This window comes from Aquarana catesbeiana, linkage group LG08 (genome assembly GCF_042186555.1).
Source record: "Aquarana catesbeiana isolate 2022-GZ linkage group LG08, ASM4218655v1, whole genome shotgun sequence".
Classification (NCBI taxonomy): Eukaryota; Metazoa; Chordata; class Amphibia; order Anura; family Ranidae; genus Aquarana; species Aquarana catesbeiana.
The window spans coordinates 43157759-43180670 of record NC_133331.1 but is presented as its reverse complement, the minus strand read 5'-3'; the positions used below and the strand labels follow the sequence as shown (position 1 = coordinate 43180670).

Sequence of the window (22912 nt, the reverse complement as noted above, 5' to 3'; positions counted from 1 at the left end):
AAAAGGATTTTAGAGGTAAGTATGACGTAAAATATCATATAATCATATTTTAATAAAAGAAAAAAAAATTATATAAATATGTGTGTGTGTGTGCATATATATATATATATATATATATATATATATATATATATATGTATATGTATGTGTGCGTGTGTGTGTGTGTGTGTGTGTGTGTATGTATATGTATATGTGTGTATATATATATATATATATATATATATATATATATATATATATATATATATTATAGCCAGTATGGTGGCCTAAATTTATGGGAGGGGCCCGGAGGGTATTTAAGCAACCCACTTGCCCATACTCATTGTCGGTTCCAGTGCGGGATTCGTTATGTCACTGGGCCAACTCTTCAGCTCACTGCGTGTTCGTGAGTCTGTTGTTTCCGAGTAGTACGTTGTGGTTGCTCATTCGTGGTTTGTCGATCAAGTCTTGCTCACTGTCGCAGGTAGGAGTCGTTACTTTGCATTCGCTTCTTGTCCGAAATCGTTGCCATTTGTTGTATCCCCCATACCGTGTTCCGATCCCACCGTGGAACTTACGAATCATTCGTACACGGTGCGCCCCTCCCAACCCCCGCCCCCCCCCTGCCAAAAAATTGAGTCATGTTGTGAGCGTCATACACGGCGCCACACCACACTCTTCGGATACGTTGCATACCCGATTCAGACCGATGCGGACCCAGTCGCACTGTCGCAGGTAGGTTTCGTTACCATGTTTTCTCATGCCAATTCGTAGCCACTTGCAGCGTCACCCATACCATGTGTTCGAATCCCGCAGTGCAACTTACAAATCATTCATTTGCGCTTCTCTCATTTTTTACACCCAACTTATTCTTGCCTCGTGCACAGCACCACGCCACACCTTCCCGATACGTTGCACCCCCACCACAGTCTGCTGCGAACCACTCGCATTGCTCACTGTCACAGATAAAGATTCATTACCACTCTCTTTATGTCCTATTCCTTACCATTCATTGTCCCCCAGGCCGTTTGTTAGTTCCCCCTATGAAACCTACAAATCGGTCAGATGTTGTCCTTATTCCTTGTACTACTTAGGGGTTTGAGAAACAGTTAAACAAGCCAAGTGTTTCTATCATTTTCTCACCAACCCAACTTCCATTCGTTGAGACACCCTGCATCCTCGCAAAACTGTATCAACAGCCTGTCACTCTTGTTGAGACCCTTGCAAAAATATCGTCTCGGCTACCCCTTGCGACCAAGCAATATCGTCTCAGCAAACCAGACTAAGGCCCTTGCGATCATGCAATGTTATCGCAGCACACCAGACTAAGACCCTTGCAATCACGCAATTTCATTGCAGCAGCCTAAAAACACTCATAGTGACCTTTGCAACCACGCAACGTCAGCTCCTCTCCAGTTGCGTCAAAACATCCCGGGCACAAAGCAGATTACAAACACACCACGGGGTACCCAATCGGTCTTGCATATACATAGCGACATCCAGTTATACATTTATCTTCAGTGGCGTATTGGCTACTCATCATCCTCAGTCTTTTCCTCAGGTCAGTCGAGTCTAGGTTTTTCATCCTACACCAGGTTGGTCGTTTCTTCCCAGGTAAAAAAAAAAAAAAATAGTGTATGTATATGTGTGTGTGTGTATATGTGTATATGTGTGTGTATATGTGTGTGTGTATATATATATATATATATATATATATATATATATATATATATATATATATATATATATATATATATATATATAATATTATAGGGAAGAACATAGTCACGTGGCAAGGGAAGGTCAGCTTTCTCAGCCAAAGAAATATACATGTTACTCTTATGGTCACCCTCATCGCAGGTTTTCGGTCGACCTAGCATCGATCCGTGCTAGGGCGTCACTCTGATGTGTAGTTCACGGATCCTTTTCCAAAACCCAGTCACTGTGCCCCACTTGCCTTCTGTCCAATACTGCATCTCTTCATAACACTTGCACCCCCTTATTTTTACAGTCGGCATCATGTTGCAGGCCGGCAGTGATGACCTCACACCCGCCCCTCTGTCACCCTCTACGGGCCCAGAGAGTGGCAGCATGCAGTCCCTCTGCACTTGGCCCATTCCCAAGATCTTAGCTGAGCTTAGACGCAAGGACATCCCCTACCCTGCTACGGCCAGGAAGGCAGAGCTATTCAGGCTACTCTTCCTGCCGACAGCTTCTACAGGACCCAGCTGACCTCAGGCATTCTTGCAGTCCATATCCGGAGCCATCTCCAAGCTGCACTCCATGGTTTCCTCACTGTCCACTACAGTTACTGACGTGCAGACCAGAGTTGAAGCCCTGGAGGCTCGCCCTCCCTGACCCAGTCGTGGTCACGTTGCTGGCATTCCTTCCTGCAGGTACACCAGAGTTCTCTTCTACTGTCCTCCCTGCTCACCTTGTCCCTGCCAGCCTCAGGAAGGACATCTTGGAGGGCAAGGATGTAAATTTAGCATCTCTGCTGATTTCGGTGCATGATGTGGCCGACAACGGAGCATATGCCTGGGAGAACGTCTTGGTGGTCATTAGGTCAAAAGGCCCCAGGCTCATCCGCAAACTTAGTCACCAAATTCGTTTTGGCTTTCGGGATGTTCAGGGATATTGTCTGCTCAGCCGCCCTCAACAGGAGGGAAGAGCTGGACCTATATCTCCATTCAGTCACAGACCTAGGGTACAAGTATGGAGGGCACGCCTTTTATGATTACCACTACTCATTTTCAGCCAAGGCAACAGCCAAGCTCAGCCAGTTCCAGGTCAAGACAGACTGAAACGTTTCTGACACGGAGCTATTCTGCCGCCATTTCATAGGCCTCTGCTCACTGCTGTGCACCATTTGCCAGTCGCTACCCACATGGCGAATTGGTGCTGTGAAGCGACTACAAGACGCCCCTTCTACCCTCCTCCTTTCTCCTCCGACACCATTTAGGGCGTCCCGACCCCCGGTCAATCATGACCAGCGGATAGACTAGGATGGCCTATCTTTTCTCTAGGAGGAGCTCCCATATGCAACAATTTTAATCACGGTGGATGCTTCCATAGCCAGTGCAGGCTACTCCATATTTGCACAGCATGCCATAAAGTTCATCCGAGCACCACCTGTCAAGTCAAAGGAGAGAATGTCCTGACTAGGCCACATGGATGTCAGCTGGTTGGGGGGCACAGCTTCACAGAAGGGTTCCACACCGGCCTCATCACTTTACCCCTCACTACACACAAGTGCAGGAACCTCCAGTCAGCAGCCATCTACACACAAGCAATTGACTCCTCACTGCAGTCAGAAGTGGATAAAGGCTTTATTATCAGCCCCTTCCCACAGTCACCTTTCCCAGTCTGGAGAGCCAGCCTTATTGGACTTGTCAAGGGCAAGTTCAGTAATAAAATCCGCTTAGTGTATGACTTGTCTGCGCCTCATTCTTCCCACATCCGCAGCCTGAACTCACTGATTTTCCCTCGAGTATGCCTCAGTTGACTTGGCCATCCAAACTATCATTGGGATAGGTCCCGGCGACTGGCTATCCAAAGCAGATATATCTGATGCGTTCAAGCTCCTCCCTATCGAACCGTCCCTCTGGCGGTGGCACAGTATTAAGTGGAGGGAGTCCTACTACTTCGCCACCAAGTTGACCTTTGGGTCCAAGAGCAGCCCGTGGCTGTTCAACGTTTTCGCTCAGGCCCTCACATGGATTCTGTCTCACCAGGCCTGTTGTCACTCGGTCATCCACTACCTTGATGACTTCCTGCTTATCCAGCAACCAGGCACACCCCCAGCAGATCTAAACAAGTTAAGAATAGTTTTTAACAACCTCAATGTGCCGTAGCCGAATACAAAGTAGAAGGACTGGCACATTCCGTTACCTTTTTAGGTGTCACTCTTGACACGCAAGCTATGCAAGCTAGCCTGTCTCTTGACAAACTATCAAGAGTCATATCAGGGCAACTATCCACGACTTCACCCGGTCACAAGGGTGCACCAGGAGGCAGTTGCAGTCCTTACTAGGGATTATGAACTTTGCGATGAAGATTATTCCTCAAAGACGGTCCTTCATATCATGGCTTTTAGTCTTTCTCACACCATTCTCAAACTAGATCAAGCAGCAGTAGCAGACTTGGCTATGTGGGACGAGTTCCTCACCAGCTGGAACAGCATTTCAATGTTCATTCTGGCAGTGTCAGACGAGTCACCACAGGTGGTCACCGATGCCACAGCCTCCACCAGCTTTGCAACCATATTTGGCCGCCACTGTTTCTCTGAATCTTGGCCCCCAGAAATTCTCTTAATCCCTGGTTTTATCCAGTCCTCATCTCTCTTCGAGCTATATCCCATTGTCGCAGCTGCCCAGGTCTGGCGCTGCATGTGGACAAAACAGACGGTCCTTTTAACCACGGACAATTAGGCCACGGCCGACATCATTAACAAAGGCAGATCCAAGTCACTTCCCATCATGTCCTTCCTGCGCAGACTCGTACAGCTGTCACCACTTTAATTTTTTCTGTAGACATATTCCAGAAAAATACAATATCGCTGCTGATGCGCTGTCCCATTTTAACCTTACCTTGTTTTTCCAGCAGGAGCCTGCAGCCGACCCAACGACTATTGCTACTGTCATTAGCTCCGGCAGTCAGACACTGCTTCGACGCCACCTGACTCGCTTTCCAAACCATTATACCCATCATCTCACAGTCAGCAAAGTGCAACAAACCGGCCCAGGGGTTGACATCAGCATATTTCAGACTAACAACGCCTGGTGCCCAGTGACTGTCCTCGACCGACTACTGTCCCAGCTACCCAACCAATCTGAAGATAGCCCATTGCTACCCTTTTCTTACCAGCCCCCTCAGTGGCAGCCAGTTTGTCAAGCATGTCAGGATCCTCCTAAGCAACTTGGGCTTCAACCCCAGTCAGTTCTCTGGACATTCCTTCCGGATTGGAGTAGCCTCGGCTGCCTCCCAACATGGAGTACCAGACCATGTAATCAAGAAACTAGGCCAATGGAAGTCCGCTTGCTTTGCCACCTACATCCCAAATCCTCAGGAAGAAATGGCACAAGCCTTCACCAAGCTGGATCAATAACCACAAGAAATCAATAAAGAGTTATTTCCCTATCTGAGTCTTTTGTCCCCTTTTCTTGGCATACCGACCAGACCATCACGGCACACTTCAGGTCTATTTATGTTGTAAGTCTTGTCGTGTGTTTATGTGATTCACATCTCTCTCGGTCATAGGGCCACAACCATAAATATAATATATATGTAGCACTGGTAGATTTCTAATCTACCGCTTATATGTAAATTTAGTGGGTCATCCGTGCTGTACATAGTTCAAATTAATCTATGACTAAATTAGCCTCTGTTCCAGCGTTGGCTGTGTTACGTGCAGTTCCACACTGTTGCCTGTAGGTGTCGTTGTCACCATAGGTCAGTGTTGGAAAGCAACAAGCTGAAGTATATTGAGTGCTCTTCTTTCTCGGAGGCAACTCGGCAGAGGTGGTCCGCTGCTGTGCACTCTGGGAGAGGGTACTTAAGGGGCAGACACCATTTTTCTTTCTCTTTCACCTGCTGGCCCTCCTGGCCTAAAGGTATGTGATGGGAAGTTCTACTTCGTGGCCCTCCACGCCGGAGGGCTGCGATTAGGGTTGCCACCTTTTCTTCAAGCCAAACCCGAACACTTTCACGTCGCACGGCAATTTTTTTGTAGTACACTCTATAGAATTGTAAAATACCTGGGACACCTCTTGGGTTACCCAAAGTGAGTAGTAATGAGGTGTGCTACGGTGAACATTGGCCAAATTGCATTAGAAGTGTGGGGGGGGGGGGACTTAAAAGGGCATGGTTAAATAAAACAAAAGCATTTGTGTACTCATAAAATGTGATTTGATTAATAAAAGAATTGTCAGTTAAAATTGTCAGTTAAAATATGAAACCAGCCTACCTTAAAAGTGGACAGTAGGGCAGTGGACGGTGTCAGCAGAGCAGTGGACGGTGTCAGCAGAGCAGTGGACGGTGTCAGCAGAGCAGAGGGCGGTGTCAGTAGGGCAGAGGACGGTGTCAGTAGAGCAGTGGACGGTGTCAGTAGAGCAGTGGACGGTGTCAGTAGAGCAGTGGACGGTGTCAGTAGGGCAGAGGACGGTGTCAATAGAGCAGAGGACGGTGTCAGTAGAGCAGTGGACGGTGTCAGTAGGGCAGTGGACGGTGTCAGTAGGGCAGTGGACGGTGTCAGTAGGGCAGTGGACGGTGTCAGTAGAGCAGTGGACGGTGTCAGTAGGGCAGTGGACGGTGTCAGTAGGGCAGAGGACGGTGTCAGTAGGGCAGAGGACGGTGTCAGTAGGGCAGAGGACGGTGTCAGTAGGGCAGTGGAAAGTAACAGATTAAATATCAGACAGTGTCTGTGCCCCCCCAATAGAGAACTCCATTACAGCGAGACAAAAAAACCCTTACCTTCCAGGAGCCGCTGCAAAGATGTGTGTGTGAACCTGTTAGGGGCGGAGTCTGTAATACCACGCTTTCTCCTGCAAAAGTGTCCCTGTTTGCTAGGATACCAGTCCAGTGGCCCTCCATTCACTGTCTCTGGCGGCATCAGTGCCGGCGCCGGTGGCTGGGTGGGAGAGAGAGCGCGCACAGACAGTGCAGTGTGACCTGGCTGCAGGACATTAGCCCCACTGAAGCTGGGGGAAGTGCGTGCTGCTTGGGGGTAGCTGGCAGAGGAGGGGGGCTGACAGAGAGGAGGGGCTGACAAAGAGGAGGGGGCTGACAGAGAGGAGGGGGGTGGCTGACAGAGGAGGGGGGCAGACAGAGAGGAGGATGGCAGACAGAGAGGAGGGGGAGCTGACAGAGAGGAAGGGGAGCTGACAGAGAGGAGGGGGAGCTGACAAGAGGAGGGGGAGCTGACAGAGAGGAGGGGGGGCTGACAGAGAGGAGGAGGGGGCTGACAGAGAGGAGGGGGCTGACAGAGAGGAGGGGGGCTGACAGAGAGGAGGGGGGCTGACAGAGGAGGGGGGCTGAAGCTGACAGAGAGGAGGGGGCTGACAGAGAGGAGGGTGGCTGAAAGAGGAGGGGTGGCTGACAGAGGAGGGGGGCTGACAGAGAGGAGGGGAGGCTGACAGAGAGGAGGGGGGGGCTGACAGAGAGGAGGGGGAGCTGACAGAGAGGAGGGGGAGCTGACAGAGGAGGGGGGCTGACAGAGAGGAGGGGGGGCTGACAGAGAGGAGGGGGGGCTGACAGAGAGGAGGGGGGGCTGACAGAGAGGAGGGGGGCTGACAGAGAGGTGGGGGAGCTGACAGAGAGGAGGGGGGCTGACAGAGAGGAGGGGGGCTGACAGAGAGAAGGGGGGCTGACAGAGAAAAGGGGAGGCTGACAGAGAAAAGGGGAGGCTGACAGAGAGGAGGGGAGGTTGACAGAGAGGAGGGGGGGCTGACAGAGAGGAGGGGGGGCTGACAGAGAGGAGGGGGGGCTGACATAGAGGAGGGGGGCTGACAGAGGAGGGGGGCTGAAGCTGACAGAGAGGAGGGTGGCTGAAAGAGGAGGGGTGGCTGACAGAGAGGAGGGGGGGCTGACAGAGAGGAGGGGGGGGCTGACAGAGGGGGATGGGCTGAAAGAGAGGAGGAGGGGCTGAAAGAGAGGAGAGGAGGGGCTGAAAGAGAGGAGGGGGGGCTGACAGAGAGGAGGAGGGGGGCTGACAGAGAGGAGGAGGGGGGCTGACAGAGAGGAGGAGGGGGGCTGACAGAGAGGAGGGGGGGGCTGACAGAGAGGAGGAGGGGGCTGACAGAGAGGAGGAGGGGGCTGACAGAGAGGAGGAGGGGGCTGACAGAGAGGAGGAGGGGGCTGACAGAGAGGAGGAGGGGGCTGACAGAGAGGAGGGGGTTGCTGACAGAGAGGAGGGGGTTGCTGACAGAGAGGAGGGGAGGCTGACAGAGAGGAGGGGAGGCTGACAGAGAGGAGGGGGGCTGACAGAGAGGAGGGGAGGCTGACAAAGAGGAGGGGAGGTTGACAGAGAGGAGGGGAGGTTGACAGAGAGGAGGGGGGGGGCTGACAGAGAGGAGGGGGGCTGACAGAGAGGAGGGGGGGCTGACAGAGAGGAGGGGGGGCTGACAGAGAGGAGGGGGGGCTGACAGAGAGGGGGGGGGGCTGACAGAGAGGAGGGGGGGCTGACAGAGGGGGGGGGCTGACAGAGAGGAGGAGGGGGCTGACAGAGAGGAGGAGGGGGCTGACAGAGAGGAGGGGGTTGCTGACAGAGAGGAGGGGGTTGCTGACAGAGAGGAGGGGGTTGCTGACAGAGAGGAGGGGGTTGCTGACAGAGAGGAGGGGGTTGCTGACAGAGAGGAGGGGGGCTGACAGAGAGGAGGGGGCTGACAGAGAGGAGGGGGCTGACAGAGAGGAGGGGGCTGACAGAGGGGAGGGGAGCTGACAGAGAGGGGGGGGGCTGACAGAGAGGAGGGGGGGCTGACAGAGAGGAGGGGGGGCTGACAGAGAGGAGGGGGGGCTGACAGAGAGGAGGGGGGGCTGACAGAGAGGAGGGGGGCTGGCTTGGTGCTGGGGGAAGAGAGCACACAGTGAGCTGCAGCATTCAGGATTCATTAGCCTAGCGCTGCATTGACAGGGGTGAGGGGGATCGGACTGGGACCGACTCACCACTGTCACCATTCACCAGTGGCAGTGAAACTGCCAAAAATCATTAGCCCTGCTGGAGCAGGGAAAGGAGGGGGGAAGTGTGCTGCTGGCGGGAGAGAGCGCATTCAGGGCAGGCTGCATTTGCCGATCGGCATTGGCACACTGACGGGGGGAGAGGTGGATGGAGGGGAACGCTCACCACTGAAGACACACAGGACAGGAGCCATCCGGGGAGCAGGTGCTATTTGAGAGTGAGCATCCAGCTACAGGAGGGGGTCACGCTGCTGGCAGGACACAGGACGGAGCGCAGTCTCAGCTACAGGAGTGTGTGTGTGGGGGGGGGGTGCGCTAAACTGTTAGAGGTATGAACACTCACTTCCCACACTGGCTGGAGCCTATGCTGCTGTGTCCGGGTTTCAGGAGGAGAGAAACCCGGGCACAGCTGTCAAAACCCGGACTGTCCGGGTCATTCCCGTACAGGTGGCAACCCTAGCTGCGATGCTGCAGCAGTGCAGGTAGGCCCAGAAGCCTGTCTGGGGCCTACTGCTGCGGGGATGGTCCTGTGCTGTCTGTCCTGCGGGAAGAAGCCGGACAATTGAGAAGACCCAGGGGAGGACCTGTCTTTGGAGAGGACCGTGCGGAATGCTGGTGTCTCAAGAGGGGCCTGGTGACTGAATTGGAGGATGCATCTCAATCTAATCTATCGCACAAGTACTGCCGGGTCAGCTTAAAGGTTCTGGTACTGAGTAGGCCTATTGAAGGAGCAGTGGCTCCGAGCGCGTAGCCTTCTCTCAACCTCCCTGCTAGCCCTCCTCCCTGGACGATCTCTCCCCTGGATACTGAACCCGGAAGCGGACGGACAACCTGTGACGTCATGCACGCTCCACGTGCATTCCACGCGGGCCCCTAGTCTCTTTCTGATGGCCACAGAAGGAGCTCCCGGCTGGTAATCCACCTTCTGCAGCCCAGCATCCCTGCAGCGTCACCACCACAGGATCAGAGGGAACACCAGGACCACATACCTATACAGATGAGACCAGGGGGTCCCCGGGTTACAAACAAGTTAGGGACTGTAGGTTTGTTCTTAAGTTGAATCTGTTTGTAAGTCGAAACAGGTACATTTTTTAAGTGTAGCTCCAGACAAAAAAAACTATTTTTAAGCTTTTTGGATAGCATAGGGAAGGGTTAACACCCCTGTAACATTTGTTTTGCTGTGTGTGCCCCTGTTCAGAAGATTTCACCTCACTTTCTGTCCCAATGACAATTGGATTTTGAAAATTTTAGGTTGTTGTGGAAACAAGCCTTGGTGATAAAGCATCAGTGTAGGTACCTTTTCCCCATAATAGCTCTTACAGGAGTGAATTTCCCTTCCTAGGGGTAGATTTCCTCTCACTTCCTGTTGTCTCCCTCCGTTTGTAAGTAGGAGTCGTTTGTAAGTCGGATGTTTGTAACTAGGGGACCCCCTGTATATGTTTTTATCCTGTAAGTGTGTTTTTACCTGGTGTCATTAAACATCATTTGTTAATACTACACTCAGGTGGCACTTCCTTCTCTACCCCTCTCTGGTACTGTGTTGCTGTTCATCTAAAACTACTACGTCCTGTGGCAGAGGACCGTACAGTTAAATTGTTCTACTCAAGTCTGTGGCAGAGACTTTTTGTTCGTGCTACACTCCGGCTGCTAGGTCAGTGAGAGAAACCTATCCGGGTGAGCAAAGATTTAATCTTGGACTGAAGGTATATTCATCCCCAAGATCCCAAATTCCTTGGTGTGATAAAGAAAAAGGTATTTGAACCTCCCTGTAACTCTTCTTCTACCTCTTTTCTGCTACTTCTTCAAGTTACTTCCTATTAAAGCATTGAAAAATTACTAAAGTGACTGGTGCCTACATTGTCAAGGACAAAGCTCAACATGGACTCCAAGCTCTGGTATTGGGGAAACTAAAGGTAAAAAGGTGACGGTAACAGCCCGATTTAACTCGGTAGCTCCTAAAGGAGTAGTTGCTATATATATATATATATATATATATATATAAAATGTATTTATTTATTTTATAGCAAAGACCCTAGATAATAAAAGGGTGGTTATTGGAATTTTTTATGTCACACGGTATTTGCGCAGCAATTTTTCAAACACAATTTTTTTGGAAAACGTACACTTTAATGAATTTTAATGAAAAAAAACCATACCTAATTGTTTGGTAAAAAATTAAAGATGATGTTACACCAAGTAAATAGATATCAAACATGTCACGCTTTAGAATTGCACACATTTGTGGCATGGCGCAAAACTATGGTACTTAAAAAATCTCCATAGGCGATGCTTTAATTTTTTACTAGTTTAGAATTACAGAGGTGGTCAAGTGCTAGAATTATTGCTCTTGCTCTAACGTTTGCGGCGATACCTTCTGTGTGCGAGCATGAGGGGACAGGGGCACTTTAACCGCTTGCCGACCGCTGCACGACGATGTACGTTGGCAGAATGGTATGGCTGCGCAAATGGGCATACCCGTACGTCCCTCTGTCATCGCAGGCTAGCGCGCGTACCTGCCCGCGGGTCCCACCGACTCGATGTCCGCTGGTGGCCCGCGATCGTGACACAGAGAGGCAGAAGGGGGATATGCCTGTGTAAACAAGGCATTTCCCTGTTCTGCCTAGTGACGTGATGGGATCTACTGCTCCCAGTGATCGGGAGCAGGGATCTCTGTGATGTTCTAGTTAGCCCATCCCCTCTACAGTTAGAACACACTGAGGCAGCACACTTAACCCCTTGATCGCCCCCTAGTGTTTAACTCCTTCCCTGCCAGTGCCATTTATACAGTAATCAGTGGCTATTTTTAGCTCTGATCGCTGTATAAATGTCGATGGTCCCAAAATAGTGTCAAAAGTCTCAGATCTGTCCGCCGCAATGTCGCAGTCATGATAAAAATCACAGATCGCCGCCATTACTAAAAAAGAAAAAAAATGCCATAAATCTTATCATCCATTTTGTAGATGCTATAACTTTTGCGCAAACCAATCAATATATGCTTATTGTGATTTTTTTTTTTTTTTTTTTACCAATGTAGAGTAGAGTACTGAGGAAGAAATTTTTTTTATATTTTTAGGGGATATTTATTCTAGCAAAAAGTAAAAAATATTGTTTTTTTTTTTTCAAAATTGTTGGTCTTTTTTTTGTTTATAGCACAAAAAATAAAAAACACAGAGGTGATCAAATGCCACCAAAAGAAAGATCTGTTTGTGGTAAAAAAAGGATGTCAATTTTGTTTGGGTGCAACGTTGCACAACTGCGCAATTGTCAGTTAAAGTGACGCAGTGCCGTAATGCAAAAAATGCTCTGGTCATTAAGGGGGTAAATTCTTCCAAGGCTGAAGTGGTTAAAATAAAAATGATTATTTATTTCAATTTTTCTTTTTTACACTCTTTTTTTTTTTTTTTTTTTTTTTTTAAGAATAATAATAGTAATAGCTAAAGGCGTGACAGGTTCTCTTTATGGAGACCTTTGGAATCAAAAAGACCCCAGATATCTTCTCTACCCTGGAAAGCATGAGGTCAAAAAAAAATAAATAAATAATCTCTGCTTTCCATGGTAAGAAACTGGCAGTGTTTACATCTGCCAGCGCCGGAAGTAACGTCGCTTCACACTCCCAGGAGCATAGAGATGGCCAGGGTAAATGTAGTTCATGGGAAATGTAGTTCCAAAACATCTGGGGTGCCAAGGTTCGCCATCACTGCCCTAGGAGTTCATATCGCAGAAGAATATTGATGCAGTTGAAATGTGTAGCTCACAGCTGGAGATACACAATTGGCTAAACCCATGCTCTCTGATTGTCTAGCTTTAAAGTGGACTCAGTAGGGGGCATGTTAGACCGCTGTAGAGAGACCACTGCTTCTACAGAGTGCAGCTATTTTCTCTTTCTCTTCTGTGTTTTTCTCAAGAGTTGAGGATTTTATGCTAATGCTGGAGTACAATTTAAAAATAAAGTAAAGCAAGACATTTATAGACACGTTTTATTCATCCGCAATCAAAATGGTTTGGCTTTCAAGCAGGCAATGAATGGGCTTAAGAGAACAATCAGGTTGCACCTCTTAGTTTACTTTTGTATGTCTTAAATAATTGAAAACCTTATTCAGTTCAGCCAGAGTAATACCAGAAATCTTGAGCTCCCGCATGACAAATGAAAGTTCATATCAGGATCACAGTGGGCCTGCTTTGTAAGCTGATGGGGAGAAGGGGAAAGTAATTTAGTGTGCCTAATGAGAGAGAGAGGGGGAAGAATAGGGTGGGCATCCCCAGTAACGATATTCACAAGTAGCCCATGTAGCAGGCACAGAGCATGACACTGTTGTGTTATAAACCTAGTGTATGTGTCAAATTTTCAAAATTAAAATGTTAATGTTTTTTGAAGGAGAGAGACTGTAGCTTGCCCTCCCTTCTTTTGAACAACTAGTGGGATTCTTTCCCAAATTCGTATGGTCAATGGTTTATAATGTGCACAAGTATGGTCTGTAAACAGTGATACCACATTCATAATGATATGCAGCCATATAACCAGGGCCGCTGTTAGAAATCATGGGGCCCCATAATGCCTACTTGACAGGGCCCCGCTTCCCCCCCATCCACCAGAAAATACCAAATTATATTTCTTTATCGTACGTCATGGGACACAGAGCCTTAAGTAATTACTTAATGGGTTATAGGCCACCTTCAGGTGTTGACACTGGTATACCCAATCAAGGAAGTTCCCTCCCTATATAACCCCTCCTCCTTCCAGGAGCGCATCAGTTTTTTCGCCAGTGTCTAAGGTGTTGGTCACGAGTGAAGATGTGCTCTGAGGAGCTCCAGGAGGGATCCATGCTGGATTTAAAAAGCCTCCAGAACCAGATCCATCCATGCCACTGTTGCCACAGGATGGTACCCGGGCCTCGCATAGAAGAACGAGGTTTTGCCTGTAACGCTTCAAATGCTCTATCTATCTATCTATCTATCTATCTATCTATCTATCTATCTATCTGTCTGTCTGTCTGTCTGTCTGTCTGTCTATCTATCTATCTATCTATCTATCTATCTATCTATCTATCTATCTATCTATCTATCTATCTATCTATCTATCTATCTATCTATCTATCTATCTATCTATCTATCTATCCTTTGTATGCCTTAAAGATGTCTCCTCTAGAGGGAGTATATTACACTTACCTGGTACGATGCTTTTTCAGCAACTCTGTGTCCGGCTCTAGTAGCATGTGTGGTTCCAGCAGCCAGAGGGGGGTTCTTAGTTGAACAAATTGTGAGACTCTTCTGAGGGATCTAAGGGTGGTACAGCAGTAGTTTATAAGCGCATTTTTTTTATATATAGCGGCTCCTACTAATACTACGTAGGAGCCTAACAACACTGCTGACACAAAATTTCCCCTCCCCTTCGGTAGAGGTGCGGTGGCGGCTTCCATGGTTTTGTAAAATATAGACTTGCCCTTGTTAAACACTTTCTTGAGTTGTCCCCAGCCTGTTATTACAGGCAGCAGCTTCAGACGGCATTTGCAGGCTTTAATATGGCCTGTGCCGCCGCCTCCTCTTCAGGTCTGCATCTGCAGACCCGAATGCTGTCCATGCACGCGCGCAGACTAGAGTTAATTTAACCACTTGACATCCGGCCATAGCCGAATGACGGCTACAGCGCGGATCTCAATTCCCGGGAGGCCGTCATACGACGGCCTCCCCTTTCCTCGCTCCCCGTGAGCGCTCACGAGCGCGCATCGGGGAAATTCTGTGTTGGCCGCGTCCCATTTACAGCACGATCGCCATGGCCAATGAGCGATGATCTCAAATGTAAACATATGAGATCATCTCTCATTGCCGGCTCTCTTTCCTCACACAGAGACAGCGTGTGAGGAGAGAGAGAATCTGACAGCGATCTGTGAGTTAAAAAAAAACATTTACAGTGCCCCATCAGTACAGTGCCCACCTGTGTAAATTGGTGCCCACCTGTGCCAGTCGGTGCCCATCTGTGCCAGTCGGTGCCCACCTGTCTGCCATCGGCGATCAGTGTCCATCTGCACATTTTCACAATCAGTGCCCACCTGTGCCACCTCAGTGCCCACCTGTGCCACCTCATCAGTGCCCACCTGTACCAATCAGTGCACATATGTGCTGCCTCAATGCACATCTGTGCAATCAATCAGTGCCCATCTGTGCCACCTCAGTGCCCATCTGTGCCGCTCCATCTGTGCCGTCTCAATGCCCAGCTGTGCCACCTCATCAGTGCACATCTGTGCCATCTCAGTGCACATCTGTTCCGACTCAGTGCCCACCTGTGCCATCTCATCAGTGCCCACCTGTGCCATCTCATCAGTGCGCATCTGTTCTGCCTCATCAGTGCACATCTGTTCTGCCTCATCAGTGCACATCTGTTCTGCCTCATCAGTGCACATCTGTTCTGCCTCATCAGTGCACATCTGTTCTGCCTCATCAGTGCACATCTGTTCTGCCTCATCAGTGCACATCTGTTCTGCCTCATCAGCGCACATCTGTTCCACCTCATCAGTGCCCACCTGTGCCACCTCATCAGTGCCCACCTGTGCCACCTCATCAGTGCCCACCTTTTCCACCTCAGTGCACATCTGTGCCACCTCATCAGTGCCCCTCTGTGCCACCTCAGTGCCCATCTGTGCTCATCAGTGCCGCCTCATCAGTGCACTTCAGTGCAGGCTTAGCACACACCTGTGTAGTCGCATCACCACCAGCAACCATGTCCAAAAGATGCTTTTCCGCCCAGGAGGCGTACCAAATACTTGTACTAGAGTGACTCAGAGGAGGAAGATATTCGGCCTGCCAAACGAAGGCGTTCTGGTGAGGAGGCAGTGGCATCCACCAGCATGGCAGTGCCATCCTCCAGCACCGCAGTGCCATCCACCAGCACCGCATTGCCATCCACCAGAACCGCAGTACCTCGGCAAGAAAGGCCAAGGACCCATGCCAGCCTTCCCTATGCCCTGCAGAACCCCTTGTGGCTTCCTCCTAATTCAGGAGAAGCCAACATTCCCCCTTTCACTGCCCAGCCAGGAGTCCAGGTGGACACAGAGAATTTTTCCCAAATACATTTTTTTGATTTAATTTTTACCAAGGACATGCTATCAAATATTGTGGCCCAGTGCAACCTTTATGCACAGCAATTTATTTAAAATAATCCAACGTCCTACTATGCCCGTCCCTACGAGTGGAGAGACCTAACGGTGGAGGAGTTGAAGGTTTTTTTAGGCCTCACATTTAATATGGGACTCACCAAAAAAAACACTTTGATGTCCTATTGGTCAACCCACCCCATCCACCACATGCCAATATTCTCCAAGGTAATGCCCAGAAACAGATACCTCATGATAATGAGGTTCCTTCCTTTCAATGACAATACCCAGTGCCCTCCCCGAAATGACCCAAATTATGACAGGCTTTTCAAAATTCGGCCACTTCTAAATTATTTTTCTGAAGTATTCCCCCAGCTGTTTACCCCGGACCAAAACATATGTGTGGATGAGTCCCTTGTTAAATTTAGTGGCAGGCTTAAAATCAAACAATTTATTCCCAGTAAAAGGGCCCGCTATGGGGTGAAGGTATACAAATTATGTGACCGAGTCACAGGGTACATATATGCCTTCAAAGTGTACGAAGGGAAGGACACCCAGCTTCAACCCCCTAATTGCCCAGACTACTTGGGATCAAGCGGGAAAATTGTTTGGGACCTCATATACCCCCTACTGGAGAAAGGCTACAATTTATACGTAGACAACTTCTCCACATCTCTGCCCCTGTTCCATAACCTTCACCGGAAGAAAATGCCAGCATGTGGCACCGTAAAAAAGAACCAGAAGGGCTTTCCTCAAAGTCTTGTCAATAAGAAATTGAGAAAAGGAGAAACGGCAAGTCTACGAAACAAGGTAATTTTGGCAAGTGGAGGGACAAAAGGGATGTCTACATGTTGTCTTCAATCCACAATGATACCTTCGTGGAAATCCCCAGAAGGTATGGCCCCATACAAAAACCTAAATGCATCTATGATTATAATTTGTTTATGGGGGGAGTCGACTTAAATGACCAAATGCTGGAACCATACCTTGCCACAAGACGGACATACCATTGGTATAAAAAAGTCGCAATTTTTTTTTTTTTCAATTGGCCATATACAATTCATATGTAATTTAACGCAACTTCACCCAAAACTCCAAACGCTTCCTTGGGTACCAGGAGGAAGTTTTCACTGCCCTTATATTCCCGAACGGCCCACCAGAAAATATCCAATCAGATGTTTTTAGTCGACTCTCCGAACGCCACTTTCCCACTAAAATCCCTCCCAAACCAACAGGCCAACGACGTAAAAAAAAATGTAAGGTGTGTACCAGAGCAGGATTCAGAAGAGACACATCTTTTTATTGTGCACAATGTCCTTCTGAACCAGGCCTCTGCGTAGGTGAATGTTTTCTCCATTACGATACTTCACTAAATTATTAGTGAAGTATGGTAAACGTAAGCCCCAGTTCCTGCAATTTACCCTCACACCCCTTATGCCACTGCCTCCTCTGTAACTGACCCTGGCTTGTTATTTGACCACACTTCTGTCTGCCGATTCTGTACATACCTCTGCCTGATCTGGAACTGACCCTGGACTGTTATTCGACCATGTTTCTGCCTAACGATTCTGTACATACATCTGCCTGATCTGCAACTGACCCTGGACTGTTATTGGACCATGTTTCTGCCTAACGATTCTGTACATACATCTGCCTGATCTGGAACTGACCTTGGACTGTTTGAGCATCATTTTTGCCTGCCTCATGGACTGATCTTGTACCCTGCTTCTGGACTAGTGGGATTCAACACAGGGGGTCTCACATATGTGAGGGGCTCCAGAATTATTTTTCTGGATGAAGAAAACAAATGTTTTTGTTTTCTCAATCCTAGATTAGGGTCTGGAGACTCGGAGGCTTCAAAGAGATTTGGGTGGGAGAAGCCTCTACCCCTGTCCCCATTCTGTCCTGAACGAGGCCCTACTTCTGCCGGTAGGACTTACTGCTGTCATGCCTCTGCCTGTCGCACTGACCACACCACATGGACCTGCCTACTACCAGGACCAATATTTTTGGCACTGCTGACAATATCTCTGCCTGCACTGACCCTGGACTTTATATGGACAGTAACCCTGCCTGCTGCCTGGACAATTGTGTTCGCCGTTGCTGACCAAGTCCCTGCCTGCTGCCTGGACCAGTGCTATCCTCCTGTGTACAACTGCGCTACTACAACCACAGGTAATCTTTTGTTTACGCTTTGCTCAGCATAATGTATTTTGGGGTGTAATTCGTGGTATGTGCATGCTATGTGTCCCTGAAACATCTGACGGTGTTCCTTGCATGTTGGATCTCTGTATGTGGCCAGGCTGTGTAGAAGTCTCACACATGTGGTATCGCCATACTCGGGAGGAGTAGCAGAATGTATTTTGGGTGTCATTTTTGCTATCTAAATGCTATGTGTTGGAAATATCTTATAAACGGATAACTTTGTGTAAAAAAAAAAAAAAATGCGTTTTCATTTTTTTCCCACATTTTTCAAAAACTTCTGGAAAAAAATGAACAGTTCAAAAGACTCATTATGCCTCATAGGTTATACGTTGGGGTGTTAGCTTTCCAAAATGGGGTCATTTTGTGGGCGTTTCCATTGTCCTGGTGCTCCAGGGCCTTCAAAAGTGTAATAGGTGGTTGAGAAATGTGATGTGTAATTTATGCTCCTAGAACACCTGGTGGTGCTCCCTGCATGTTGGGCCTCTGTATGTGGCCAGGCAGTGAAAATGTCCCACACATGTGGTATCACTATACTCAGGAGTAGCAGAATGTATTTTAGGGTGTCATTTGTGGCATACACATGCCATGTGAGAGATGTGGTAAAAAAAAATCTCAATTTTGCAAAGAATTGTGGGAAAAAACTACAACTTCAAATAACTTACCATTCCACGGTCTAACTAAATACCTTGAAATGTCTACTTTCCAAAAAGGGGTTATTTGGGGGGTATTTGTACTTTCCTGGCTTGTTAGGGTCTCAAGAAATGAGATAGGCCACCAGTACATCAGATGTGATCATTTTTTTATGATTTGCACCATAGCTTGTAGACTCTAAAACTTTCACACAGACCAAATAATTTCCACTCATTTTTGGTTATTTTTAAAAAAGATATGTAGCAGTATAAATTGTGGCCAAAATTTATGAAGAAAAATTACTAATTTGCAAAATTTTATCACAGAAATTAAGAAAAATATGTTTTTTTTCAAAACTTTCGGTCTTTTTTCATTTATAGCGCAAAAAATAAAAAACCCCAGAGGTGATCAAATACCACCAAAATAAAGCTCTATTTGTATGAAAAAAAGGACAAAAAAATCATTTGGGTACAGTGTTGCATGACTGAGTAATTGCCATTCAAAGTGTGAGAGCACTGAAAGCTGAAAATTGGTCTGGATAGGAGGGGGGTTTAAGTGCCCAGTAAGCAAGTGGTTAAACAAGGAGGGGGGTATGCAGAGTGGTGTGTCTCAGAGATAGGCGGTGCCATGTGTGGGAAGTAACGTCCACGTGGAGCACACGGCGCATACACTAGGGCGGAAGACGCTGAGGACGCCTAATCAGGTTCTCACCTGAGGCTTAAAATACAGAAGCTCTCAGTTCATCTATGCTGAAAACAGAAGTCTGACACACTAAGGGACACAAGAGCTCTGAGCACGTAAGGGATGTAAGCAGGCATTTTCAATACAGTTGTTATTCAGCATTAAAGGGTGACATTGTTTTTTTGCTATAACTATTGTTCAGCAAAATACTATATGTTAAAGTGCCTCTGCTTTCGTGCTTAGCACTATAACTTCCAGAGCTACCACAAGGGTACTAAAGATTCCACCCCCAGGCTCTGAGAACTCCAGTCATGCCTCCATACTGTCATCATCTCCGGAGATACCTGACATGCAAGCCAGGGTGAGTCATTGGAAGCAATTGGTGGTGCTACTGCTTCTCACACTTCAGCCCCTGTATATGTGACTGAAGATGCCTTTTCCTCTGCCCTGCAGGGCCTAGTAGGAAGATTAGCGGCTTTAATCGCATCCTCTATTCAATTGGATAGGAAGCGCGCTAGATCCCCCTCCCCCACTTCTGATCCTTTACCAAGGGAACAATGGGGACAGGGTGAGGTATTACCCTCAGGTGATGAAGAGGAGAAACAAGTTGATTATTCCTCTGCGGAGGAAACAGCTGATGATTCAGCTTCACAATCTGCGGTACAAATTCTTATGGAGATGTTGCTCCACTTTCATGCTACCCCTAACAGAGTTAGCTGAAAGTCCGGTTTCTTCCTTGGGTGCTTTAAAACCTTTACATGCGTTTCCTATCCATGCATTACTGGAAAGCTTATTTATGCTGAATGGGATCTTCCGGATAAGCATTTTCTCCCTCCAAAGAGATTCTCAGTTCTCTATCCCATGGAGGAAAAATTCACTAAAAAATGGAAGGTTCCAGCGGTTGACGCTGCAATTTCCAGTGTGAATAAAAGTCTAACTTGTCCAGTAGACAATGCACATATGCTTAAAGATCTAACAGATAAAAAGTTGGAATTCCTGTGAAAGTCCTCCTTTGACTTGGAAGGGATCGTTTCTCAGTCTGCAGTCGCTACAATAGGCATCTGTCAGTAAGACCAGTTCAAAGAGGCCAGAGGTTTTCTCATAGACGCCATAAACGACTTGGGAGGAGGATTTGGTCAAATACATCCAAATGATTTCTAGCAGGAAAGGTACTCTTTTGCCCAAAAGAAGGTATAAACATCCTTTTATTTTAAACGGACTCCTTCTCCTGCGCCAGGGGCAGCTGCCTCTAGGCAGTGGCGACGGCCTCCACCGTCAGACTCTAGAGGAGAAAACATTCAGCCCCTGTAAACATGATTGAAAATGCATTTTTCCTCCGCCCTCCAGGGCCAAGAAGGAAAATTAGCGACTTTAACTGCATCCGCTATCCAAGGATAGGAAGCGTGTTAGATCCCCCTCCCCCACCTTAGATCCCTTATCAAGGGAACAGTGGGTAGAGGATTAGGGGAGAAAACCCTCAGGTGATCAGGAAGAAAGGCAAACCGATTACTCTTCTGCGGATGAGACAACTGGAGTTGAACCTTTTTTCAGCTTCGCAATCTGAGAGATTGCTGGCACTAATCTCTTATAGAGATGGTTAATGCCTCTTTCAGGCTACCCAGTAGAGTCAGCTGATAGTTCTGTTTCTTCTTAGGTTCCTTAAAACCTTCACTGCCTTTTTCATGCATTTTCTGTACATGTACAGATCCATGCAGAAATTCAACAGATCCATTCTAGATCTAAAAGAATTTCAATCCGTTCCTGAAGATCCGCTCCTTTCTATGGAGTCGATCAAGTCAGTAGTTTCTATCCTACAAGGAGGAAAACTTCTGGCGTCTATCGGCATCAGGGATGCATATCTGCATGTCCGTATATTTCCCGCTCACCAAAGGTTTCTGCGGTTCGAAGTAGAACAGTATTTCAGTTTGTGTTCAAACTGTTCACAAGAGTGCTAGCCCTAGCCAGGTTAGGGGCACAGGGCATAAACAGTCTTGGCGTACCTAGACAATCTATTTCTAATAGACCAATCAGTGTTCGGAGTAAGGTGTACGCATTACAACCAGTTACCTGGAAAGGTCTGGGTTGCATTCTCAACCTAGAGAAGTCTCCCTCAAAACCACTAAAAAAGCTGGGGTATTTGGGTCTGATCATAGATACAGCCCAGAAAAAGGTGTTCTTGCCCAGGCAAAAAACAACTCGGGAAAGAACTTCCCAGAGGGGTTTAGCTTTAGCGGGGAGGAGCCCAGACAGCCGCCGTGGGACCCCAGAACAGCCGGATCTAGGCCACTCTGTGCTAAACGAACTGCACAGTGGAGGTAAGTATAACATGTTATTTAAAAAAAAACAAAAAAAAACAAACCTATACAACCACTTTAAGTTATTACTTAAGGCTCTGTGTCCCATGATGTACTCCAAGAAAAGGATTTTACAGGTAAGCTGTTATAAAAATCCTATTTTTCACTAAAATCATTATTATATGATATATTTACCGCCCCCTCCCTCTACTCTCCATCCTGAAACATCCTCTTGTGTGACCACAGCAGCTGCTGGCGGAAGAGGAGAGGAGGAAAGCTGACAATGCTGTGGGGAAAAGGGGCACACAGGGGGTCCCAAAAAGCAGGGGGATGGGGGTGCGGATGCTAGAACTGATCCTCCTGCAGCACAGCTGGAGGGAGGGAGCGGAGGAGATGCCTGCAGCGCTGCTGGAAGAGGCAGAAGAGGATCGGTGTCTGCAGTAAGACAGTATAGCTGGCCCTCCTTTTCAGCAGTTGCCCGGGCCCCCTTTTTGAACTGATGGAGCCCAGGTCCAGTACAGAAGGGCTGGTTGTACTGTCTTATCCAGGGGCCCTGCATATAGCATTGGGGGGGGGGGGGTGGTAGTCAAGGTAGCATGCTTTACTTTGCAAATCTTTACTTCCCATAGAACAGTTCTGACATGAGATTTGTGTGTTTAAAAGGAACGTACAATGGCTTTGTATTTATTTCATACTGCATTTTTTTTTTTTTTTTTTTTTAATTCGGTAAATGTGAAATATTGTAAATGCACATTTCATATTTATTTCAAGCCAGCAGATGGAGCTCCAGGCTCCCTTCAATACATTTATCTGTCTATTGTTAGCTGCTCTGTTGGGGGAAAAAAAAAACCTTCATTATCATTATTGTTACCTTTAAAATGGATATGTGGAGTGGGTAGAACTGCTCTCAATGTTTCTAATCTGTACTAATATAGAGTAAACTGCTATGCACATCACTTTTTTTTTTTTCAGTAGTTTGCATGCGTTAAACCCTGGGGTATTGCCTCCTCGGTCCAAGGCTTTGTATATGTTTGTTATTACTGGTAATGCACAAATAACAGAAATATAATGGTACAGCATTCCATAAGAGCTTTTATATTCATTTTCCTTCTCTCTGTGACTCTGCAGGTTGCAGCATTAAATAACCATGAAGACTTGGTGCGTTTACTAATAGAGAGCGGAGCAGACTGCAGCATCACAAATGAGGTATTAGAGAGGGCTGGATGGAATGGTATTCTGGGCTCAGCTATCAGAGCAAGGATGTGATAAGCTTGTCTCTTTTCTCATGCAGTATGGAATAAGCATCGCAGAAATGGCTAAAGCTTTCGACAGACAGGTAAAGAGCTGATGATTTTACTCGTA

General features: G+C 47.7%; 1 protein-coding gene across 5 annotated transcripts in view; it reads left to right on the top strand.

Moving 5' to 3' along the window:
- FANK1 (fibronectin type III and ankyrin repeat domains 1) overlaps window positions 1-22912 on the top strand; it is a 208975-nt gene that overhangs the window by 181372 nt on the left and 4691 nt on the right. For 2 of the 5 annotated variants that reach the window (XM_073595750.1, XM_073595748.1), the window contains 2 exons: window positions 22679-22756; window positions 22842-22886. In XM_073595750.1, coding sequence (XP_073451851.1) covers window positions 22679-22756; window positions 22842-22886 — 123 coding nt within the window. Of the gene's footprint in view, window positions 1-4581; window positions 5104-22678; window positions 22757-22841; window positions 22887-22912 lie in introns of those variants that run through there. The other 3 variants (XM_073595746.1, XM_073595749.1, XM_073595747.1) reach the window with 2 other exon arrangements.